This window comes from Centroberyx gerrardi, chromosome 8 (assembly GCF_048128805.1).
Source record: "Centroberyx gerrardi isolate f3 chromosome 8, fCenGer3.hap1.cur.20231027, whole genome shotgun sequence".
Classification (NCBI taxonomy): domain Eukaryota; kingdom Metazoa; phylum Chordata; class Actinopteri; order Beryciformes; family Berycidae; genus Centroberyx; species Centroberyx gerrardi.
The window spans coordinates 32,706,678-32,729,120 of record NC_136004.1 but is presented as its reverse complement, the minus strand read 5'-3'; the positions used below and the strand labels follow the sequence as shown (position 1 = coordinate 32,729,120).

Sequence of the window (22,443 nt, the reverse complement as noted above, 5' to 3'; positions counted from 1 at the left end):
ACACACACACACAACAGCTTAGCCATGCCATTACAAAACAAATCATGTAAGAGCATTACTTTAAAATTAAACCACAAAACTGGTTTTCAAGGCTAGCCAGTAGCTTGGATAACAGTAGTGGATTGTCAGTGTTGAGGATGAAATGGAAAAGTACCTATACTAAGCAACATTCCTATATGCTCACTTAATATGTAACCTCTGACCCATACTTACACCTTAAGTGTCTAAAACTCAGGAATACTGAATCTGCTTCACCATTATAAGATTAAACTCTAAAATAACATCTTGCATGTTTCTCACAGAGCTGTGAGTCTGGAATGTGCAAATGCCTCAAATCTGCAAATCTCATAGAAAACATTGACCAAGTGGCACTGACAGTCTTCTAGAAGAGGGGTGTCACCTCTTCATCTCCTTAAAGTGCTAGAACTATTATTATCATTAGTTGTTCAGTCTTGTTCATATGACCTTATACTTTTTGACTATCGCTTTATTATATTCTATCTGCATTAACATAATCATGAATATTCAATACTATAAAACTGTGCAATCATCCAGATTTTGAGTTCCTTGGTTCCCAACCTGCAGATTGAATAAACCTGTCAAACTGCCACTCTTTCACCCTGAGTTTTCTTCCACATCAGTAAGGTTTGTTTGGAGAGTGGTTACTACTGATTAAAGGGACATGCTACAACAAAACTAAACACTGTAACATTATCACCTCTTCCTACCTGACAAAACACAGAAATTGGGTGATTTCTGTGCATTGATAGGATGTTTAAACCATTCTACAAAAGGGGGAAAACGGTCAGGAGGGAAGAGGTGATGAGCAAACAGTGTTTACTTTTGCTGTTACTCCTCCAAAGTGTTGGCATGTCCCTCGTAACCACTGGTCACCACTCTACAACATTGTGTGAAAGGCCTCTCTTCACAGACATATGGTCTCATGTTCAACCGTGGGCTGAACAAGAAGCGGGCTTGTGGCCAGTAGGTTGTCGGTTTGAAAACGCAGACTGGCTTGAAAAACCTGTGCAGGGTTCCTTTATGTTCCTGTGTGAGTGGAGCTGCTCAGTGGCCAGTAACAGAAGTCTGTGTTGTATTGGTGTGAACACAACCCAAGTGTGAATAAATGTGTGTACTGTATGAATGTGAAGCAGGATAGTGCAGAAAGTGAGTATGCATGCTCAGGAAAAACCCCTCCCTGGATAAGTAAAGGTTGAAAACAAAGAGGCTTCTTACCTGAGGACTGTTGTGATTGGGTGGGTGGTTGTCTTCGTGGTGATTGGTCAAAATCACTTGCTTCATGTGGGATGTTTCCCTGGGTCTGACCTTTGAACTCCCTGGTAAAACACTGGCAAACAGGAAGAAGGAAATAACTCGGTCCCACAGCTCGACTCCCTGCTCAGGCTCCTGTTCAGTGCCAATTTGACCGACTTTGCAATTCCCTGCAAAGTATTCATGTTCTTCCTCACTTCTAATATTTCAGGCACAATAAAACTGGTGATTCGCCTTCCCTTACAGGTGAGCAGGATGCAACAACAACAGTAGCGATAACGTTAGCTGCCTAGCAAAGGTTACACCTGTGCTGCACCTGTGTCTGTTGTAGACTCCATACTGTCACTATGATATTTGCCAGGCCAATGGGACCGGCCTAGAAGAGTGACAGTAGCTAAATAACTGACTGACTGAGTGACTGACTACCCATTGTTGAAAGTTGCGGGAGAAGTGCCGTCAAGACCTACACAGTTATGGTGGTATACATGATATTGCGTTTTCATTGTCAATCACACCTAGAGCAACACTATAAAGATAACTATAAACTATAACGATACACTGTTGCTCAAGCATTCACACTACAACGATATCGTCGGCGCCGAATATTCAGAGAAAAATTTAGCATAATTACTTTACCAACGTACTTTCATTTTACTCGCTCTCGAAAGTAAATAACGACATAGCCGAAGGAATTGCAGCAAATGTGAGAGGAGCTGGCAGAATCAATAATGCTCTTTTACGGCGCTTTCATGACATTATTGTGCTTTGTTTTTATGAGAGCTAATGGTAGTCACCAAGTGAAGCTGTTCATGTCTTTACCAGTAGGCGACTCTGAACACCACATCTACTGTGGATCAAAGAGTCAAGTCTCCATGTTGAGAGAAACACCTGGAACTTCACTGTGGCTAAAGGGGTTTTCAATAGGCTACTACCTTCCGGTCATAGCCATTAAAAAGATAGGATAATAACACATTTGCCCTCGGCAGATCAGGTTGGCCAAGACATGATGCTATTTTGTTAGTTAGCAAGATAACTAGCAAATACTGCAGTTCTCTTGTTAGAGGACTGATACTCTCGGTGCTGTTATTTGGTGCCACCAGAGTTCAAATGACATTGTTCTCACCTGGACAAACAAACTGAACTAAAGGAGGAAACACTGCAGATTTCGAATAAAATGCTCAGAACATGCTGGCTGTGAACGTGCCCTCAAACACACCCAGCTATCTTCAACAAAATGGAAACTCACATCGACAGTTCGGCTGTCACTGAGATGCACCACAATGGCCACCTCTCTCAGATGTTGTGGAGTTCTTCTGTGGCTGTAGGTCTGGATCTCCCTCAGCAGCAGTCTGGACACCAGATCTCTGGGGAAGCTCAGGTTGCCTGTACCGATGGCTGGGAAAGACAGCGATGCCATTTGAAGCTTCTCAGCGTCTTCCAGGCAATATCTGATGATTGATATTAATTCCTGACATGAAGAGAAGACATTGAGAAAAGAAGAAAGACAAAAGATGAAATACAAAGTCTGTGGGGTAGACGAGCTGTGGTACAGAGCAGTAACATGATGGTAAAATAAGTTCCATAAACTCATGAGGATGGTGGTAACCTGAATGTCAGATAATCTGACTTGCCCCTGGAAGGTTGCTGGTTCAAATCATCTAACTGGCTGTTAAAAAGGCTTCTAAGTATGTTTAAATTCCTCACATTGCATCCCTGCTCTTAATTATACCAAATATAACAACCCTTGCTGTCCTTACTATTGGTCCTAGTAATATTGCCAATCAAGGAATTTAAGTTTACCCTATTGTTGCATTCATTTAAAGTTGCTATGGATATGAGTATCAGCTGTCTAAAATATAATTTAATGATAATAAAATGATCTTAATGAAACCACTCACCTCCTCTGCCCGGCCAGCTCCATTGTCCCAGGAGGGGCAAACAGCATGGAAGATCTTCTGACACTTCAGGTTGAAGCTGTTGGTGATGATGACATCACCGTACGGCAGCGTGGCCGCTCCAGCTTCCAACTTGACGGCTGACTGGAGTCCAGGTCCGGCCGCCTCCAGGATCGCCTTAGAAATGGCTCCTTGGTTCAGGTTCAGGTTCTCTGAGATAGTGTTGACGATAACGTCAGTCTGGGGACCAAAACCGAAGAGACGTACAGTGAGTTTAGACATTAATCCATAGTGAACCAGTGGTTCCTCTGACACACTGCACCAGTGACACCAAGAACAATTCCTGTACATTAGGTGACAATGTGGTTTGAGACCATCCTTCAACTGGAGGACCAGGGTTCAAGCCTCTCATGTCAGCCAATGTCTGCCCTGCTGAAGCATCCTTGAGCAAGACACTAAGGCCCAGAGTCACTAAAGGTTTGTGCTTTGTGCTATTTCACCAAAATGACCATAAAGGATCATTACATGAAAGCAAATCTATAAAAGTGAGTTTAGGAAGTGATAACCTAAGCAAGGTCAGGGACAGTCTAGACAGTCTAGAAGCCCTGATGGCAAGAGGTCCTATTACCTATTGTTTTTAGGTAGTAGTCTGGGGTGTCATTCTGGCTGCAAAACATCTGCATTAAACCACATTCAAATTCTGATCTTCAGGGGCAATATTGTCCAAGCCCAGTCTGAAAAATGGTAACCAAGGGCTAGCAATATAATGATGATAAAGGAAGGAATGCACTAAAGCAAGGTTAGTTGTATACTAGTCTCACTACCAGACCTTTGATATTATATCAAGGCTCTGGTAGCAACGTATCACAAAATGTAACGTATGTTGGTGACTATTCACTGCAACAACAGCGAAAATATTGGGGCGTTTACTCGTTTACTCCTCCCCGCCGCCTCGTTCTGTTTCCTGTACAGGATTTCTATCCCTTGCCCCCAGACGCTTGTGCAACGTTCTCGCTTTGTGTTGCGCGAGCTTCTGGGTTTCTCAGACTAGTTGTATACAGACTAGTCCAGGAACTTTTCACAAAACCTCAGCTATGCCATCTAGTGGATGTTTTTATCCAAAGCACCTGACAATTCCGTGAGTGCATTCATTTTTAGTAAAAAAAAATCTGAAGAATTATTAAAATAATGCTTTAAAAGGTATCAAAAAGGGAAATCAGGGTGTGTACTCACAAACTGGTCTTGGATATTTCCCTTCCTAAGAATGATCTTCAGACCCTCTGATGTGACCGTGGTGATTCCGTCCTGCTCCACCCTCCCGAACCTAGAACCAATAAGAGAACGACTCAAGAATGATGTCATCACACTGAGGAAGTTCAGTCTTAATGGGACCAGAATATTTTTGTAAGGACTGTTGTTATTCAGACATCAAGGAAAATGGGCAGAAGGTGGCTGGCTAGCAAGATGGCAATAAAATGTCAATGCAAGGTCTATCAATCAATCAACAAATCAGTCCAGTCCAGTCATGGTCTTGAGTCCGGTCTCGAAAAACTTATACTTTTTTTACTCTTGAATTTATCTCGGTCTCATGCCTATTTTGACTTGGACTTGGCTACCACTATGGGATGCTGATGTCAACTTTTTCCTGCCTATCTAAAAATTCAAGATGTGGGTAATTTTATCACCCCTACAAACAATTTAAGGGATTTCACCTGTAGAAACCTGTTTATTTAATGGTTCTCAAACTTCTGTGCCTTGATTTGTCAAAATCCTTTGCACTGATTTGTTGGATGGGTAAGGGTAAGGTTCAGACTGGATTTGCAAATAGATCTACATCTCTGTTCATCCTTAAGAAACTTTTTTAATCATAATTTTTACACTTGGAAAGACATGTACTCTATTGGTCTTGCTCTTGAATAGGATTTGCTCTGGTCTTGGTTTTGATGTGGTCTTGACCCCATTTGCACCTGGCCTTGGAAGTGACTTGGACTCGACTAATGTGGTCTTGACTACAGCTCTGATTATTTACTTCCACAAATTGTGACTCAACCTCTTAGATGTCGTTCCAGGAAGCTAAATATCTGCATCACAGGAGTCTAAAGAATGCCCCTTACCCTGCTCTCTCTGCCCCAGCAGGCCTGAAGTTTCCCCTGGGGCTCGGAGCTCCCAGGCCTCTCTGAGATGCAGTTCCTCTCCTGCCAGCTCCTCCACCTCCTCTTCCTCGTCCTCCTCCTCTGTCGCTCATCCCATGGCCCCTGGGTGACTGGCCACCATGCGCCCCCTGACCTCTCCCCCAAGACCCACTAGGAGGAGAAAAATAATCATCATTAAAACATGATGGTTCTCACCTAGGGATAAGGACCCAAGGAGACTCACTAGATGATTTTGGCAGTTGTGAATTGTTTAAAGTAATAATCTCTGAAATTTTCATAAAAATACATTTCCATTTTGCTACTCTCTATCGGAGACTGATTGATAACTAACACAATAGTGATTTCACCTACAGCTAGTTCATGAAACCTTTACATTTGCTACATCCGTTTTGTCTAGTAGGTGTTTCCAGGGACAAATCCTCTGGTGATGCATTTTATGTTTCCAGTTTATTTTGGAATGAACAGAAGAACTGGGTAGTCCAACAATCAATCAAATGAAATATTTAGAATAAAGTAAAAGTAAAATCATTGTTTGCTGTCCCAGTTCATCTTCCCATGCATGCATGCCCACTTAGGGAGTTCCGAGTAGCCATTTCCTTTTTTTAGGGACATACTTGCCAAAAAAGTTGACAACCACTCCAGTTAATGTTATTGAAATGTAGGATACATAGCAAACGGCGACAATATTCCATTTAGTTAATTTCTATCTAACTGCCACAGCCTCTGCAATCTGTTGGTGTTGATTAACACTGCCAGAGTTAGAGGTTCCATTCCTACTGGGACCAAATCATATCTTTTTAATATATTCTAATCAAGAACAAAGGTCATTATAATGATCTGCTTTACTTTAATTTACCTTGAAGACCCTCTGCCTCTTCCGTCTACCTGCTGTGGTAATGTCATCTCAGGTCCAAGGTCAGAGAACTCTTTGTTTACAGCCTTGGCCAGGGATCTCACTGTGTTATCGTTGTTGTCCACCAGGTGAATCTCAGTCAATGAGCCTAGACCTCCCCGACTCTCACAGCACTCCCGCACTGCCTGAGCTATGGTCTCAACGCAGAGTTCAAGAGGAAAGCCAAACACACCAGAGCTGATTGCCGGCAAAGCAACAGTGGAGCAGTTGAATGCCACTGCCTGTCTCAGACTTTCTTTAACAGCGAGCTTCAGACGTGACACTGCCGTCTTCTTGTCAGAATCAGAGAATCGTGGACCGACTGCATGTACTACATACTTGCAAGGCAGGTTACATGAATCTGTTACCACGGCGTCACCTGGACGAAGACGGCCGTTTTTGGAGATGTAGTTGTTGCTGAGTTTCTGCAGTTGTGGTCCTGCGGCCTCGAGCAGGGCCTTAGCCAGGCCCCCGATGTGCTGCAAGTCCTCGTTGGCTGCGTTGACCACTGCGTCGACGTTGAAGCTGCAGATGTCCGCCTTGCTGACTGAAACCAGAACTCCACTGGCTGTCTGCACTTTGCAGTAGCTTGACATTCCAAGGCCATATTCTTCCTCATAGTACTCTTCCTCCTCTTCCTCTTCATTCTCTGGACGCAGCACCACCACACAGCTGAACTCTTTCATTACTGTAGACAGAAACAGGCTTCCTTGAGACAGGAAATACTTCTTAGCCCCGGGTTTGTCGACTGAGAAGTCGTCAGTGAAGAGAGAAGCAGCCAATTCCTGAAAGGAGGCCTTGGCTTTCTGGACGTGAAGACGAGCACCAGAGATGTTGATTCTTGGCCTTGTGGAATTGAAATGGACTGTCACCTCATCAGCTTTGGCAATACTGGTCCAGTCTTTTTTCTCCTGAATGAACTGAACAACAGCGCAGGACTTGACACGAATGGCTTCTTGGACTCGTGAGTAATTCACAACAAAGTCACTCAGGCTGCGGCTGACCTCTTTCACTGGATTAAGGAAGCCGGCCACTGTTATTTTGTCTCTTCTCTCTGGGTGGGTCTGGATAACCACTGTTCTCTTCTTTGAGGAGTTGTAGGTGTCTAAAAGTTGTTGGTTCAACTCCATCCACTTGGGCATTCTCATCACTTCCTGATCTTCCACATCCAGAGTCTGCAGGGACAAAACCATCTTCACCTTCCTCTCAGCATCAGCAAGGACGCTATCAGAGCTTCCTGTCAGGACAACTCCTCTGCTCTCAACACTGTAGACGGCCTTTATGCCTTGGGATGTGAACAGGTCCTGCGACATCTCCATGGAATCCACTGTCTTGAGGAAGTCTAGGAGATGTGGGTCCACATCCAGCTGTTTTTTACTCATATTCATGTTCCTCTCCAAGATCCAAGACTTTGCCTGATAAACCTCTGCGCTAAGTCCTGAAATGGTTAATTTCTTGGTGTCTTCTCGGTAGGAGAGGATCAACTCGGGGGAAATGTCCAACGCTGCCTTCTGCAACCCTTCCTGCTTCAGGATGTAGAACATAGCAGGGGACACATCCATCACCTCCGAAACACCATCCCTCTGCCGTTCAATCTGATTCATGGCCCTAAGAACAATATTCTCCACAGGAGCCCTGATCCGTTTCATATCGTCAGCCCGGCCTGCCACGGTCAAAGTCCCCCTGGATGCATCCATCACCAGGACGGCGTCTTCTTTCACGACCGAACGGACGTCTTTCTCTGCTGCTTTCCATGCTGGAGCGTTTGCTGCACACTCGAAGGCTGTATACTGAGCCAAGAGCTGACGGAAGGCCTCCAAGGCTTTGCCCATCCATTCATCCACATGTCTTGCAGTAAGACCTTTCTGCCTCAACAAGGTAGGGAGAGGGCTGAGCTTCATCTCTGGTTTGTCCAAGTCCACACTGCAGAAGTAGGGACTCATCTGTTCATTGATGGTTTTTAACTGTTTCTTCATCAGGAGGAATTTCCAGACAACGTGGTGAACGCTCTCTGTGAAAGGCTCAGGCATCTTCCATGTTGGTCTCTCTTTGCCATACAGGGCGGTGCCCAGGGACTCGTAGTACGGATACAGCTTGACTGGAACCGAGCGGATAACATGGTCTTCTTTCTTGGAAATGCTTCTCACAACTGCAGCAATAACGGGAATATAATCATATAATTAGTGTATAATAGATTTAATTAATATTTCATAAGTGTAAAGTAAGAATACACTTTAAGGAATAACAGTAGGTCAAACAACAGTACTAGAGGTAATTCAAAGAACAGGTTTTTACCTTCAGGGTCATCAAAAGTGACAGTGGCAGCCTGTTCCTCTGGGATCATGATGATGTTGACTGGCAGAACCCAGCTCTTCTCAAAGAAGAGTTCCAGCATCTCTGTAAAGGAATACAGACATGGTTAGGGCAACTTACTAGGAATACAAAAATCAAGTACCCAAATTTCTAACTGCAATCATATAAGTGCTGCAAACAGGAAACTTGGGGGTTGAAAAGATGAAAAGGGATTTTAACTCTCCAACATGTCTTCCCCATGTGTTGAAAATAATACAAGTTATACAAGTTTCATAGTGTGATATGTATAGTCTACTGTCTATTGCATGGCTTGTACTGTGCCCTTGCATTGTATTTAAGGTCCTGTTGTCCTGTACCATGTGTGTCAGTATGTACTGTACTACTAGATCAGCCAGTAATACATCTCTCCACCAATGCCACCAAGTCAAATTCTGTGCATTTATTCCAGTTGGAAATCTCCAAACAGAGATGATGATGCTGCTTTGCATATTCTGAAATCTTTGAGATGTTCAAAACCATTTAGCCAGAAGTACTGACTGAACTGTCATGCGTAAATGTTGCTAATTGGCTGCGTTAGCGAGTGAGATAAATACCTCAATTTTTTTTTTCAAAGTTTGACTTGTCAAGTAATTGATTGGAGTTTATGTCCATGGACTTTACAAAAAGGTGCCCCCCCCCCCCCCACTGCCACCACCACCTCCTTAACTAACACATTTCCTTTGGGACACCCTTTATATTGTGGTCATTTTGTGCTGTGAAAACCTTATTTATTTCCTATTTGAATCCTGTTAGAATTAGACAGGTATCTTTGTGCCAAAACAAATTCCTGTAGCCTACTTTTATTCTCCTTAGGAAAAAAAGTCATTCTGATTCTGGTATTCACCTCTGATTGGCTATTTTGGAGCATGACCCATCAGCCAGATTTGCATGTTTTGGAATGGTGTTACCTTTCACCACGGTGGGAGGAAGACTGTCGACTCGGACGCTCTTTGCTGCCTCCAGCAGCCGAGCGGTCAGTCCGTGTCTCTGGAGCTTCATGCTGCTCTGGCTCACAGTGAGGAACCTCTCCACATCTGCAAAATATATCTGTTACTCCTCCAAACCTAAACAATCTTATCACATACTGTAGTTACTGTATGTGAAGTTTCATTCCAAAATGAGATTTCCACCTTTTGAAGAAAAAGTTAGACAAAATCTTACAAAATTATTGGCAGTACAAAGGTAAAGCAAATGATATTAAGTCACTGGTTGACAAAATGACCGCTGCTTTATGGATATATACCATTTATGAAGCCCTTCATTTTTATATGTGGATGAAGTGAAAGGTTTCATTCCAAAATTATATATATGTTCAATTTTAACTGATATGTCACATTCATCACTAACTAGTAAAAAAAACATATGCTTCCATCCTTGATAATGTTAGTATTTTATCAAGTAATAGTCTTTAAATGGCCATTAAATGATTTTCCAAAATGGGCAGAAATAATTTTAAAAGAGTAACAAGAGGACAAGGTATGATGTTTGTTAGTCACATACAGTATCTTGAAAATCATTAATATTATTACTACCTTATCTTGTCTCTTACAGAAGGCCAGCTTGGAACCCAAACAACTGAAGAAAGCCACTAGGGAGATAGCCATTGCTAGCTGAGACCAGCTCAAGATGGTTGTGGTTGGTGAGAGCCTGCAGTTGGAACCCTTCTGCAGGCGAAGGCTAATTTGGTCTTCGCTGCCCCACTCAGGCGAGGCGTACAGGCTAAGGGGCGAAACGCTTGTGACCCTGAGATACCTGCTGAAGATGCAGAAGGGTTCCCAACAATGCAAATGCTCTGACCACCCTCCCACCAAGGAATACCACCATGAGGAGGAACTTGCAACACCAGATCTTAAGTAGCTCCTGCAGTTTCTGCTTGTAGCAAAGCATCTCTGATGTTTACTTCACCTGTACTATTGTGACCATGGGGAAAGGCCCATTGGCAGTGGGGGAAGACCCACGGACATCCGTGAAAGAATGGACAACAGCTTGGAAAGACGGCACGCAATAGTGTTAGGGCTAGCACCCCGACGCACTGCACAAACAAGCTACAAGTACTAAACAGAGGGAATACCTCCGGGCAGACTGAGGAGGGGGGAGGATAATCTGTCATTAAGGACGGATCACACGGCCAAAGACCCGGACAATGGTATAAGGACTACGAGATTGGATGCAGCAATACAGGAGAGTGAAGCCAAAAGATGCAACCGGACCTCTCTGCTCAACCTGCTCAGAGCACAAGAAGAGGGGGTGAATCCGAAAGTCTAGAGGACTTTGAGAGGAAACCACGACTGAATTTACCACCAGCAGCAGATCGCAGATGGGCACAATTGGATGAAGATCTGAGCATCATCCTGGACAACACCCTGAAAGGAGATGCAACCAAGAAGATAAAGACCATGGTGCAAGTCGTGTATCAGGCATGCCAAGATGCCTTTGGTGTGAAGGAAGGCAAAACTGTCAAGCCACCAGCAGGTCCCAGTAGGAGGCAGCGCCAGATCACAGAATTGCAAAAAGAACTAAGGATGCTCAAGAAAAGGTGGCGGAAAGCAGGTGATGAGGAAAAAGCAGCCCTGAACCAACTAAGCTCAGAGGTGCGGAAAAACCTATTTCATCTTCGCAAGGCAGAGACAATCCGGAGAAAGCAGAGAGAGAAGCGTCGACAGAGGAAAGCCTTTTTTAACAACCCCTTCCAGTTCACAGCTGACCTCCTCGGAAAGCCTAAAAGTGGGAGACTGATATGTTCTATGGAAGAAGTGGAGGACAGTGTGGCAGCAGCACATGGCGACCCCAGCAGAGACATTCCACAGGGGGACTGTCCTTTCCAGCTGCCAACACTCAAGCCACACACCCCTTTCAGCATGGCAGACATCACCCTTGACGAAGTAAGGGCAGTAGTGGAAAAAGCTCGAGCAGGATCTGCTCCAGGACCATCAGGCACCACTTACAAGATCTACAAAAACTGTCCACAGCTACTGAAGAGGTTATCGAAGCTTTTACGGACACTCTGGAAGAAGAAGCAGGAACCCTGGCTCTGGACACTCGCTAAGGGCTGCTTTGTCCCTAAAGAACTGAACTCGGCAGGACTTGACCAGTTTCGAGAGATCTCCCTGTTAGATGTAGAAGGGAAAATATTCTGGTCCATCATTGCCAAAAGACTAACACCTTATCTACTCGCCAATGAGTACATTGACCCAAGTGTCCAAAAAGGAGGAGTCCCGGGGTACTCTGGATGCCTGGAGCATACATCAGTGATCAGCCAGGTCATCAAGGAAGCCAAGAGTAACAAGAACACACTCTCAGTCATATGGTTAGATCTCGCCAAAGCCTACCCTAGTGTACCCCACCAGCTGATCCAAAATGCATTGGAGCACTACCAAGTACCATCAGAAGTAGTCAAGCTCGTGATGTCACACATGGATTCGCTGAAGATGAGGTTCACTGTGGGAAACTTCACCACCAAATGGCAGAGGCTCGAGAAGGGCATCATGGCAGGATGCACAATAGCCGTGGTCCTGTTTGTGACTGCCATGAATCTACTACTAAAGGCAGGAGGAATGCAATGTAGAGGGCCAAAAGCGGATGACGATACAAGACATCCGGCCTGCAGAGCTTTCATAGATGATATAACTGTGATGACTCCATCGATCCAAGGAACACGATGGATCCTAAGCTCGCTGGAGAAGATGGCTACATGGTCACGGATGCAATTCAAACCAGAAAAATCTAGGAGACTAAGTATCCTGAAAGGAAAGCTGACAAAAAACATCTTCAGCATTCAAGGGTCTGAGATTCCAACGATTCAAGAACAAGGAATCCGATGCCTTGGAAAGAATTATGACAGCACCCTGAAGGACAGCGGCAACCTCAAAGACACCATGGCTCAACTAAACATCTGGCTCAAGGCAATCGACAACAGCCAGCTGCTTGGGAGGTTTAAGGTGTAGTGCTTCCAGCATGGCATCATACTTACTTACTTAATCCTTTTCGTCCCTGGTGGGACATAAGGCTTCGACGATCTGCTTCCATCTAGACCCATCTTGTGCTGCATGCTGTGCCTCGCCCCATGTTAGGTCCATCTCCTTTAACTCAGCTGTCACAGTTCGGCCCCAAGTTGTTTTGGGCCGGCCTTGCTTCCTTTTCCCTGATGGAGTCCATCTTAGTGCAACCGTAGGCATTCGATCCTGGTCCATTCTGAAGACATGCCCTAGCCATCGAAATCGGTGGCGTTTGATCTCCAGCACCACACTGTTGCACTTAGTCATCTTGTATAGTTGTTCATTTGAGATCTTCTCAGGCCAGAAGATGCGGCAGATTTTCCTGAGGCATCCATTATGGAAGGCATCGATCTTTTTCATGTCACGTGTTGTCACTCACCAGCACTCTGAACCATACAACAGCACTGATTTTACATTGCTCTTGTACAGTTCGACCTTTGTTCTTAGCCTCCAGCCTCCAGCATGGCATCATACCCAGACTGCAATGGCCATTCCTACTGTATGACTTTCCCATGACTCAAGTGGAAGCAATGAAGAGACTGTGCAGTAAATTCGTGCAAAGATGGCTGGGTGTTCCCCCAACTTTCAGCTCTTTCAACCTGTACAGTAAGACAAGCTCCGCTTACCAGTCTCATCAGTGGTGGAAGAAATCAAAGTCACCAAGGCAAGAGCAGTCAGCACACTGCTTCTGTCTGAGGATGAGAAAGTCCGACACACTAACAAGACCATCAAGTGCGGCAGGAAGTGGAAGCCCCAGGAAGCAGTGATGGAAGCAGAAGCGCACTGGAAACATCAGGAGATCGTCGGGGTGTTCTGTCAAGGAGGGCTAGGACTTGGAAACTACAATGCCAAGAGATGGAGCAAGGCCAATGCCAAAGGCAAGAGAGGACTCGTGGTGCAAAGGGTCCGAGAGGCAGCAGAAGAAAACCGCCGTGTAAAAGCGGTAGGGCTCGCCTGCCAGGGACAGTGGATGCAGTGGGACCAGGCACTCGAGCGTTCACTGTCCTGGAAGGAACTCTGGGGTACCGACCAGGGCAAGTTGACCTTCCGCCTGTGCACTGTGGGTGACCTCTTGCCAACCCCAAACAACCTAAAGATCTGGGGAAAAGAAGAAGACCCATCCTGCAAGCAGTGTGGAGCAACCTTTTGCACACTGAATCACATCTTGACTGGATGTCCCAAAGCACAGGGAGAAGGCCGATACAGGTGGAGGCACGACAAGGTCCTTATAGAAATTGCCAAATGGGTGGACCTGCAGAGGGTCAAAGCCAACAAACACCAGGCATCACCACCCGAATTTGTCAATTTCCAAAGGGAAGGAGATAAGGCTCCTAGAGCAAGAACAACTGCCAAGAACCCGCCCTCCATTTTGCATCATGCTTCTGACTGGGAGATGCAAGTGGACCTAAAGAAGAAACTTGTCTTTCCGGAAGAGGTGGCAGTAACCTCACTCTGACCAGACATGGTTCTTCTATCCAGGAGCACAAAAACCATCTTAGTAGCTGAACTCACAGTGCCCTGGGAGGACAGGCTAGCCATCTCTCACCAATTGAAGAAAGCCAAGTACCAGGATTTGATTGATGAGGCTCTTGTCAAAGGATGGCACGCAACCTTATTCCCCATTGAAGTCGGCTGCCGCGGTTTCCCAGCAACATCAGTGCGCTATTTCTTACAGAAGGCCGGCTTGGAACCCAAACAACTGAAGACAGCCACTAGGGAGATAGCCATGGCAGCTGAGACCAGCTCATGGTTGTGGTTGATGAGAGCCCGCAGTTGGAACCCTTCTGCAGGCGAAGGCTAATTTGGTCTTCGCTGCCCTACTCAGGCGAGGCGTACAGGCTAAGGGGCGAAACGCTTGTGACCCTGAGATACCTGCTGAAGATGCAGAAGGGTTCCCAACAATGTGAATGCTCTGACCACCCTCCCACCAAGGAATACCACCATGAGGAGGAACTTGCAAAACCAGATCTTAAAGGGTAACTTCGGTATTTTTCAACCTGGACCCTATTTTTCCATCTTTTTGTGTCTAAGTGACTAAAGGGGACAACAATTTTTGAAATTGGTCCAGTATTGAGCGAGAACGCTTCAGCTGGCAGCCGCGAAACGGGCTGCAATGTAATCCGACGGGGCAAATCGCACCGTCAATGTACGTCCACTAAAAGTTATTGTTTTTGCCAGTGACAGGCTCAGATTGTTATTATAAGTGTCTGACAACATTATGGAAAGGACCCTACAGAGAAATGAAACGTTTTTCTTTACCTTTCGCTTGATCCGGTCTGTCTGTAACCAAGTCTCGCGAGAGTTGAGTTGTTGCAGGAAGTTACACACAGACCGGACGGTGCGAACATTGATGGTGTGATTTGCCCCATCGGATTACATTGCAGCCCGTTTCGCGGCTGCCAGCTGAAGCGATCTCGCTCAATACGGGACCAATTTCAAAAATGTTTGTCCCCTTAAGTCACTTAGACACAAAAAGATGGGAAAATAGGGTCCAGGTTGAAAAATACCGAAGTTACCCTTTAAGTAGCTCCTGCAGTTTCTGTTTGTAGCAAAGCATCTCTGATGTTTACTTCACCTCTTGACCTAAAGAGTCGCTGTAACAATTAACTGTGAACAAGCATATCTCTTGCCTTGTTTGAGCCACTATCATGAACTTAAGTCCATACAGTAGATGCAATTTATCATGAGAAAGGTCCTCCTGTTAGATTTTTGAGAAACTAAGATTTCCATTCACTGATTGGCCCTAAAGGGGCAAATGCATAATTTGTAGGGAGCAGCAGGTCTGTGGTACTGAAGTCCAATCCGGTCGTGAGTCTGGTCTCAAGACCATTTTTAGACATCTTGCACTCGTCTCAGTCTCCTGTCTATTTTAACTCGCTTGTCTTGGTTTCGGTACTGCTGGATGTTGATTTGACTTTTTCCTGCCTATATAAAAATATAAACGAGGTGTTTTTTTGTTTGGTTTATTTTCTCAACACCAGAGACAATCTGTTTTTGTGCATTATACGGTTTCCCACCTTTTGTATTTCAAACTTTTATTGATTAACGTTTATTCTATTGAAGTAATAAAAATCACAAGCAGGATAATATGTCAGAATCTCAGAAACAGCGGTCAACAGTGGTTCCTCTGCTATTCTAAATTTCACATTTGGAAAGACATATACACTGTTTATTGGATATTTTGATCTTGGTTTTGACTTGGTCTCGACCCCCATCGGACCTGGTCTTGACTCGAACTTGATTGGACTTGGACTAGACTCATCCTGCATTCAAGTGATGTCGGGTCGTACTTTTCTCTGAGTTGGGAATATGTCACAACTCGGCCATCTGAGGAGTTCGTATTCACGTGCTTTATGGTCAGAAAACGTTTCTTCAACTGTTTACACACACTTCAACTGTTTCTTGAACTGTTTACACGTCGAAGAAACAGTTGATGTTTCTTCAACTGCTACTGGCCTTCTAGACTAACGTTAGCAATCGAGCTAGCGATAGCCTAGCTAGCAAGCAATCTTCGGCTATTTCAGGGCATTATGAATGTAAACACCACAGGAAACTGAATGCGGTAGCAATATAGTTATCAAGGAATACCCTTGTCTTTTAAATTTGTAGATTGTGGTTAATTTTCGGCCAATTCGTGCTGCATCTACAATCCTGATTTCTCCAACTTGATCATCCGACAGAATAAGGTGTTCACTTCCTGGTTGGAAAACTCGTTCAGACCGTAAATCTGACACCACTTGAATGCGGGGTAAGGCGGTCCTGACTGCAGCATTGTAACTGCAGGCATGTTGTTTCGTACCAGTGGGGTTGTTGAAGGTGACCACCGCTCTGTTGGCCTCCCAGATGATCTCCAGGCTGTAGCCGCTCTCGTCCAGCCCCGACACGTTCTCCACCAGCATAGACAGCAAATCCCTGGACATGCTGTCTGAGACGTTGTCCAACACCACAGACAAGCTCTGGACAGCCTGCGCTTCTGAGAGAAGAGAACAAAAAAAAACTGTCCTACCTTTCTTTATGCCTGCAAAACTGACTTTTGGCAGTACTGGTATTGTGGTCGGTGAGTTTTTCTCCCATATCTGTCCTCTCTCCTACATCCTCCTCTTCCCTACTTTCCTTTCCCCCTCAGTAACATACCTCTTTCCTTCAATGTATCTACTGTTGCACTATACATAAGAACTGTGACAATTTCTACTGGGGTTCGACCAGTTTGGTTTTACCCTCTTTGTCCGCTCCAGAGCCTCCGGTCCCAGGTCCTCCTTTAGAGTCTGGGGAGTCTTTGGACACATCTAAGAAAGGTTTGTTCAGTTTAGATTATTTATTTGCACGTATAACAATGATAAAACACTCAATCAAAACAAAAATAAAAAAAGAGCAAATCAAGGATATTATATCAATTAAAATTTCCTTTTTTTCTTTGCAGGATGGAAAGGGGTCTGAAACAATGTGAAGACTCCATTAAAAACAATGCAAATGCTTTTAAATAAGCTTTTGTTAATAAAGTGCACGCCATCTTAAAACCTAAATGAAAAAAAAAACAACGCAATTTTACCTGAGACGTCGTCACTTTTTGGTGGAATCTGGGAGGAGAAGAAGAGAAGCTCTGATCACACATAATGAAATGGCTGTTTATCAGGCCTGGTGAAAAACTGTGTTATATGCAGGCTGGCATCACAAGACATGTACTGTATCTGCACATTATATCTGTGGATAAGCAGAACATTCGCTTTTTCTTTTTCAAAAGCCTTAAAAAATATACACTACCAGTCAACAGTTCTGGACCAACCTGACTGAATGTTCTGTGTTTTTCATTCTCTTAAAGCCATTTTGATCTAAAGGCTTCTGCTTAAATGCTTGAAATTAGTTTCTTCGACAAATATAAATAGTGAAGTTGATCCTATGTATGAATTTCTTTCCAAAGCCTTTGCCTTTCCATAAAGGCAAAGAATCTAAAATATAAGATAGTTTTGATTTGTTTAATTGCATAATTCCATTTGTGTTATTTCATAGTTCTGATGTCTTTACTATTATTCTAAAATGTGGAGAAAAAAAAATGTGGTGTGTCCAAACTTTAGGTAGTGTACATAATATTTGTGCTGTTTGGTTTACACTTTCATCCAAACCAGCTAACAGGTTCAAGAATACATTTGTTTAGCATGTGCGGTCCCAGTGGGAATCAAACCCTTCACCCTGTCAGTGCTACTGCCTTGCTCTGCCCATTGAGCTACAGAGGACCAGGGTTCGACTGATATGGGATTTTCAAAGCTGATACTGATATTTTGTATTGAAGCTAAACAATAGATGATATTAAACATCTTTAAATTTCACCATTTTCAAGCTCCAAAATTCCAAATATTCAGTGTTTCCCCCTGAATCTTCTTCTTGTCAGGTTGGAAAAGCCTCTGAAACAGCATTTAGACCATCAGGGGACACTAAAACTCTCCACTGAAACCCATACTAATGAAATTATTTTAGTGTGCAAAAAACTGAACCTATAAATAATAATAATAAAAAAAGAAGCAGAAATAAAATGTCATGTCAGTTTTTCCAGACTGTTTCTCTGTAGCTGTGGTCAGGGAGGAACCTCAGATGTTGACTGACAGGATGATAGCCGATATTTATTAAAAGGCTAATATTGGCTGCTCTGGTTCAATTAGTAAATGTTTCACTTATGTCTATAAAGTTTTCAGTGGTTATACAGTTTTCAGTGGTTAGTAAGTACTTTATTGATAACCTAATTGCACCAGGTTGCTGTGCCAAGTTTTAAAACAGCCGATCAGGTGGATATGTGATAGAGCAGAGAGCCCCCCCGCCCTCATTCTGCAGCGTCACGCTCCAAAATGTAATCAGTAGTGAAAAGGCTTGGAGCAGATCTACCTCGTTCAAGCTCTACCTACTTTTACTGCAGCACATCCAGGAATCAATTATTAGGTACACCTGCATGTTAACACAAATAGAAGTATCTCTCCACAGAGATGATTTTGAACCAATGAGATCGATGCACAATGACGGACGCACTAGTAAGATCTCATTGGTCCAACTTCTGAGAACATAGTGGAGGGATACCAGTCAGGAGAGATACTACTTATTTAGGAGACCAGATCTACTTTTATTTTTAAATACTAATTTTAGTGTAAACCAAGAATAGAAATGTGAAATGACGACGCACCCACGATGCTTTGTTGTCTTAAAAGCAGGATCTGTTGTTGAATCTGTTCACCAACATGTTCAATGTCAGTTTTCATTCAAATTAATGGGAAGTAAAAATCTGAACGCTACAAACTCGTTCAGCTGCATCTGATCTTGATGCTAGATACTTGATGCTAGAGGCTTGATACTAGCTATTTATATTCTAGTTTTCATGGCGGTCAAGAGCCAAAAAACTCCCATGTTAAAACTAAGTGGAATATTGCAGGAAGCCTTAAAGCTACACTAAGCGATGTTTTCTGACCACATTTGTAAACACCCAGCAAAGCTACTGGGCTACAGAAGCCCTTAAGGACAAACTGTGCATAAAGGCTAGTGGCTAAAATAAACGTACAGAGAAATATCGCCGGTTACCAGTCTCACCATGCCAGATTTTTCTCCTGCTGAAGGTCACATGACCCACAATGACAAGTGAGGAGGAGGCAGGTAGCAAGTTTACTAGTTGAAAACGTTTACTCACTCGCTTCATTGATTCGCCATTACTCAGGCCGACTGACAACAAGCTTTAGGAAAGAGGTGAAAACAACAACACAGCTGCTGCTGTGTGGCTGTTTGTTTACATCATCACGTCTCACAGAAATCTCCACATAGCACACGTTAGCTTCAGGACTGGTTACAGGGTCTGAAATCACTTACTGCAGGTTTAATGTGGAGAAACACTAAAACTAACAGTGTGAGATAGAGGAGACCAATCGTCTCACCATGCTCTCATTTATAAACTCTAATTCTACCAAAGTGACACTATTAATTTGGCAATGACATATTAATGGTTAAAATGATACACCTGGCACCTTTAAACAGCCTTTACTTACTGATTGAGAAAACAGATGCAGCTTCAGACTTTCATTCTCCAGAGTAACTTCATGGTTTTCCCTCGCAAGGACTCTCTCTCTCACTGGAATAAAAATAGACAATTGTGTATTGATAAGTTTCATAACTACAAATCATTCCCTAATAACTTTGTTAAAATATGGATCAGGACCCAAACTGTGTAAGACTGGATGAGCCCTTACAAAAACAAACTGTAACAAATTTTACAGTTTCTCTTTTCTTTGTCTGTTCAGCCATGGTGGCTATCGCTGCTCATGCTAACTACCCAGTTCTTCTTCTTCTGTTGATTCCAAACAAACCGGAAACGTAAAAAAACATCACAGAGGACACCGGCTGTTTAGAACAGACAGAGGAAAAGCTTTATGAACTGGATATAGGTTGGATCACTGTTGAGTTAGAGCAGAGAGACAGAGGAGAACACAAATTTCTATAAAAATGTCACAGATTGTTATTTGAGGATAAAATACTTGACAAAGAAGATGGAAGGAAGTAAGAAGGCATTTTCATTACAGCGGGACAATGTTCTGTATTCAAAAGCATATTCACAACCCAGAGATGTAAAATTAAAGTATCATCAATTCTATTCGTTATCTCTTCTTTGTCTATTGTCCCTATTGTATGTGTGTAGTACACATAAGCTTCATTTCTGCCTTGAAATTCTGAGTTAACTGAAATAGTACAAACTTCACACAGAAAAATAAAGGTGCCGAAAATGGTTCTTCGCAGTGATGCCATAGAAGAACCATTTCTGGTTCCAAGTCGGTTCTTTAAAGAACCATTTCTACACTCCTTTGCTTAGACACCTGCACTGTGTTTTTGTTTATCTGCCCTTGTGTAGCCTCATTTGCAATTGCACAATATATACAATGGAGGGGTTTGGTTATTTTCCACATTTACGCCGTCACCCACCATCCAATAACTGAGAATTAAGAACCTTTTAATATTAATTATAGTATATTAAAAGATTCTTGAAAGGTTCTTTGTGGAACCAAAAATGGTTCTTCTATGGCATCACTCTGAAGAGACATTTTCAGTTCCAGTTCGCACCTTTAATTTTCTGTGTTTGGGTCAAAGTTCATTAGTTGATCTAAAACTCACTTAATGAACTTGACACAGTAAGTTCAATCAGCAACTGTCCAGTTATGTTGAAAATGTTAATTAGTTGAATCCACTAATTGATGAACTGCATTCCAGAGTTATTCATGCAGTGTCAGTTATTCACGTCACAAATTATTTTACCATGTGGCAAAAAAAAAAGCAGTTAACTCTTCACTAAAGCAAGTGTAAGAGGTGAATATTACTTACCTTGAGAATACTTTTCTTTATAAAACTTATAAAGCCTTTAGAGCAATGGGAGTCGGGATTGAACTGGACACTAATTTTCATTTTATCATTATTTTCATGTTTAATCAGATGCTGACCTATAATCACCTAAGTTTCTTACATAAACGTCTTCATCCTGCCACTTTGTTCAAGCAAGAAGGAAGTTGCCTCAACTGCAATGCATGCTGGGAAGTATGCCAATAAGCTAACAATGTTTCTTAACAAACTTTAACATGACCAGTTGAGTGAAGGCTTTGTAACAAGTTCTTTAAACTTATAGCTTTAAGTCACAAGTAGTGAACTCGCGGTTAGAAGTTCTGAAGTTGATAATTAGTAATTAAGTTGAAAGTGACAAACACATCTATTTACACTGAGCTAATGACTGAAGATGAGTTCATTTCACTAAACTGCAGTAGGAGTTTGTACAGTTTATAATACATTACCAAAACTTCTTCCTTACAGTGGGACGATGCACTGTGTTAAACTGCGTATGCTTATTATAAACAGACTTAGTGTATTCGCATGGGCCCATGCATGATGATGACATGCAGAAAAGCGATTCTCCCCAATAACAAACTATATGCTGGACTAGTCGAAATGACACAGCCGAATCGTCTATCAGAAACTTCTATTTAAAACTGAATCGTGTCCAGTGGAAACGGGTTCTGGTAGTTAATCGGCAGACAGACTCACCCTCCTCGGACTTGAAGTGAACCGTCGCTCTGGCGGCGCCGTCCTCCGCCTCCACCCGGCACTCTCCTCCGTTTGACTTCTTCTTGCTCTGGAAATAGAGCTGAAGTTTATTCTTGACGGCTTTGGACTGGTCCGGGGTCCAGCCGCCCTGCACGGTGATGGGATAGGGGTGTTCCTCCATCGTTTTTTACTCCACACTGGGGGAAAGAAGCGGCGGAATGACTCTCTCTCTCTGCCGAGCCGAGCCAGGCAGCAGCGGTCTGGTTTCACTTTCGTTTCCAGACTGACTTACGGGGAAAAGTAGCCTGCAGTAAGTATCGGAACCGCCCACAGCCTTTTAATAGCAGGTCAGGGCGTAGTTTGTCATGTCCAGGGCCGTTAAGCAGATATATGTTATATAAAGAGTTTGTCCCATCTGGAGAAATATTTGTCCCCCATGTGATTAAATGAGGGGTGGGGACCAAGAGCGGAAGTAACGAATTACATTCACTCACGTTATTGTATCTGAGTAGTTTGTTTGTGTAGTTGTAGGCTACTTTGTTGAGTATTTTATAAAGTCAGTAATTTTACTTTTACCTCAGTCCATTTTTACTGAAGTATTGCACTTAACTCCATTTTAAATCCATCCATCATAGAACAGATTGTGTCTCTCTATCAGCAACAGAAACTGGATCAACAGAAACTGGATCAACAGAAACTGACAAACTGTGGATCCATTCACAGTGAGAAGAGGAATCTGACTTTACTTTGTTTCTGCACTTTATTTTGTCATTTCTAATGTTTCCAGTGAAAAGAATCTAGTTTGAACTCTGACCTCTCTCCTGTTAGAATCA

The 22,443-nt window shown here is 43.3% G+C and overlaps 2 protein-coding genes across 3 annotated transcripts in view; one reads left to right on the top strand and one right to left on the bottom strand.

Annotated features, from left to right (window-relative positions):
* The window catches only part of LOC139930099 (protein mono-ADP-ribosyltransferase PARP14-like), a 45,222-nt gene extending 23,375 nt beyond the window's left edge, over positions 1-21,847 (bottom strand). Inside the window, exons 1-13 of the mRNA XM_071923188.2 lie at positions 21,611-21,847; positions 19,576-19,658; positions 17,109-17,136; positions 16,777-16,845; positions 16,359-16,532; positions 9,473-9,598; positions 8,508-8,609; positions 6,177-8,361; positions 5,282-5,470; positions 4,401-4,491; positions 3,171-3,407; positions 2,519-2,740; positions 1,237-1,348 (exon numbers count right to left, since the gene is read on the bottom strand). Of these exons, the coding sequence (XP_071779289.2) occupies positions 1,237-1,348; positions 2,519-2,740; positions 3,171-3,407; positions 4,401-4,491; positions 5,282-5,470; positions 6,177-8,361; positions 8,508-8,609; positions 9,473-9,598; positions 16,359-16,532; positions 16,777-16,845; positions 17,109-17,136; positions 19,576-19,658; positions 21,611-21,791 (3,799 nt within the window). The 5' untranslated portion in view covers positions 21,792-21,847. The remainder of the gene's footprint in view (positions 1-1,236; positions 1,349-2,518; positions 2,741-3,170; positions 3,408-4,400; positions 4,492-5,281; positions 5,471-6,176; positions 8,362-8,507; positions 8,610-9,472; positions 9,599-16,358; positions 16,533-16,776; positions 16,846-17,108; positions 17,137-19,575; positions 19,659-21,610) is intronic.
* Positions 1-22,443, top strand: part of LOC139927247 (ras-related protein Rab-14-like) — a 243,161-nt gene that overhangs the window by 202,679 nt on the left and 18,039 nt on the right. The gene's annotated exons all lie outside the window — the stretch shown is intronic.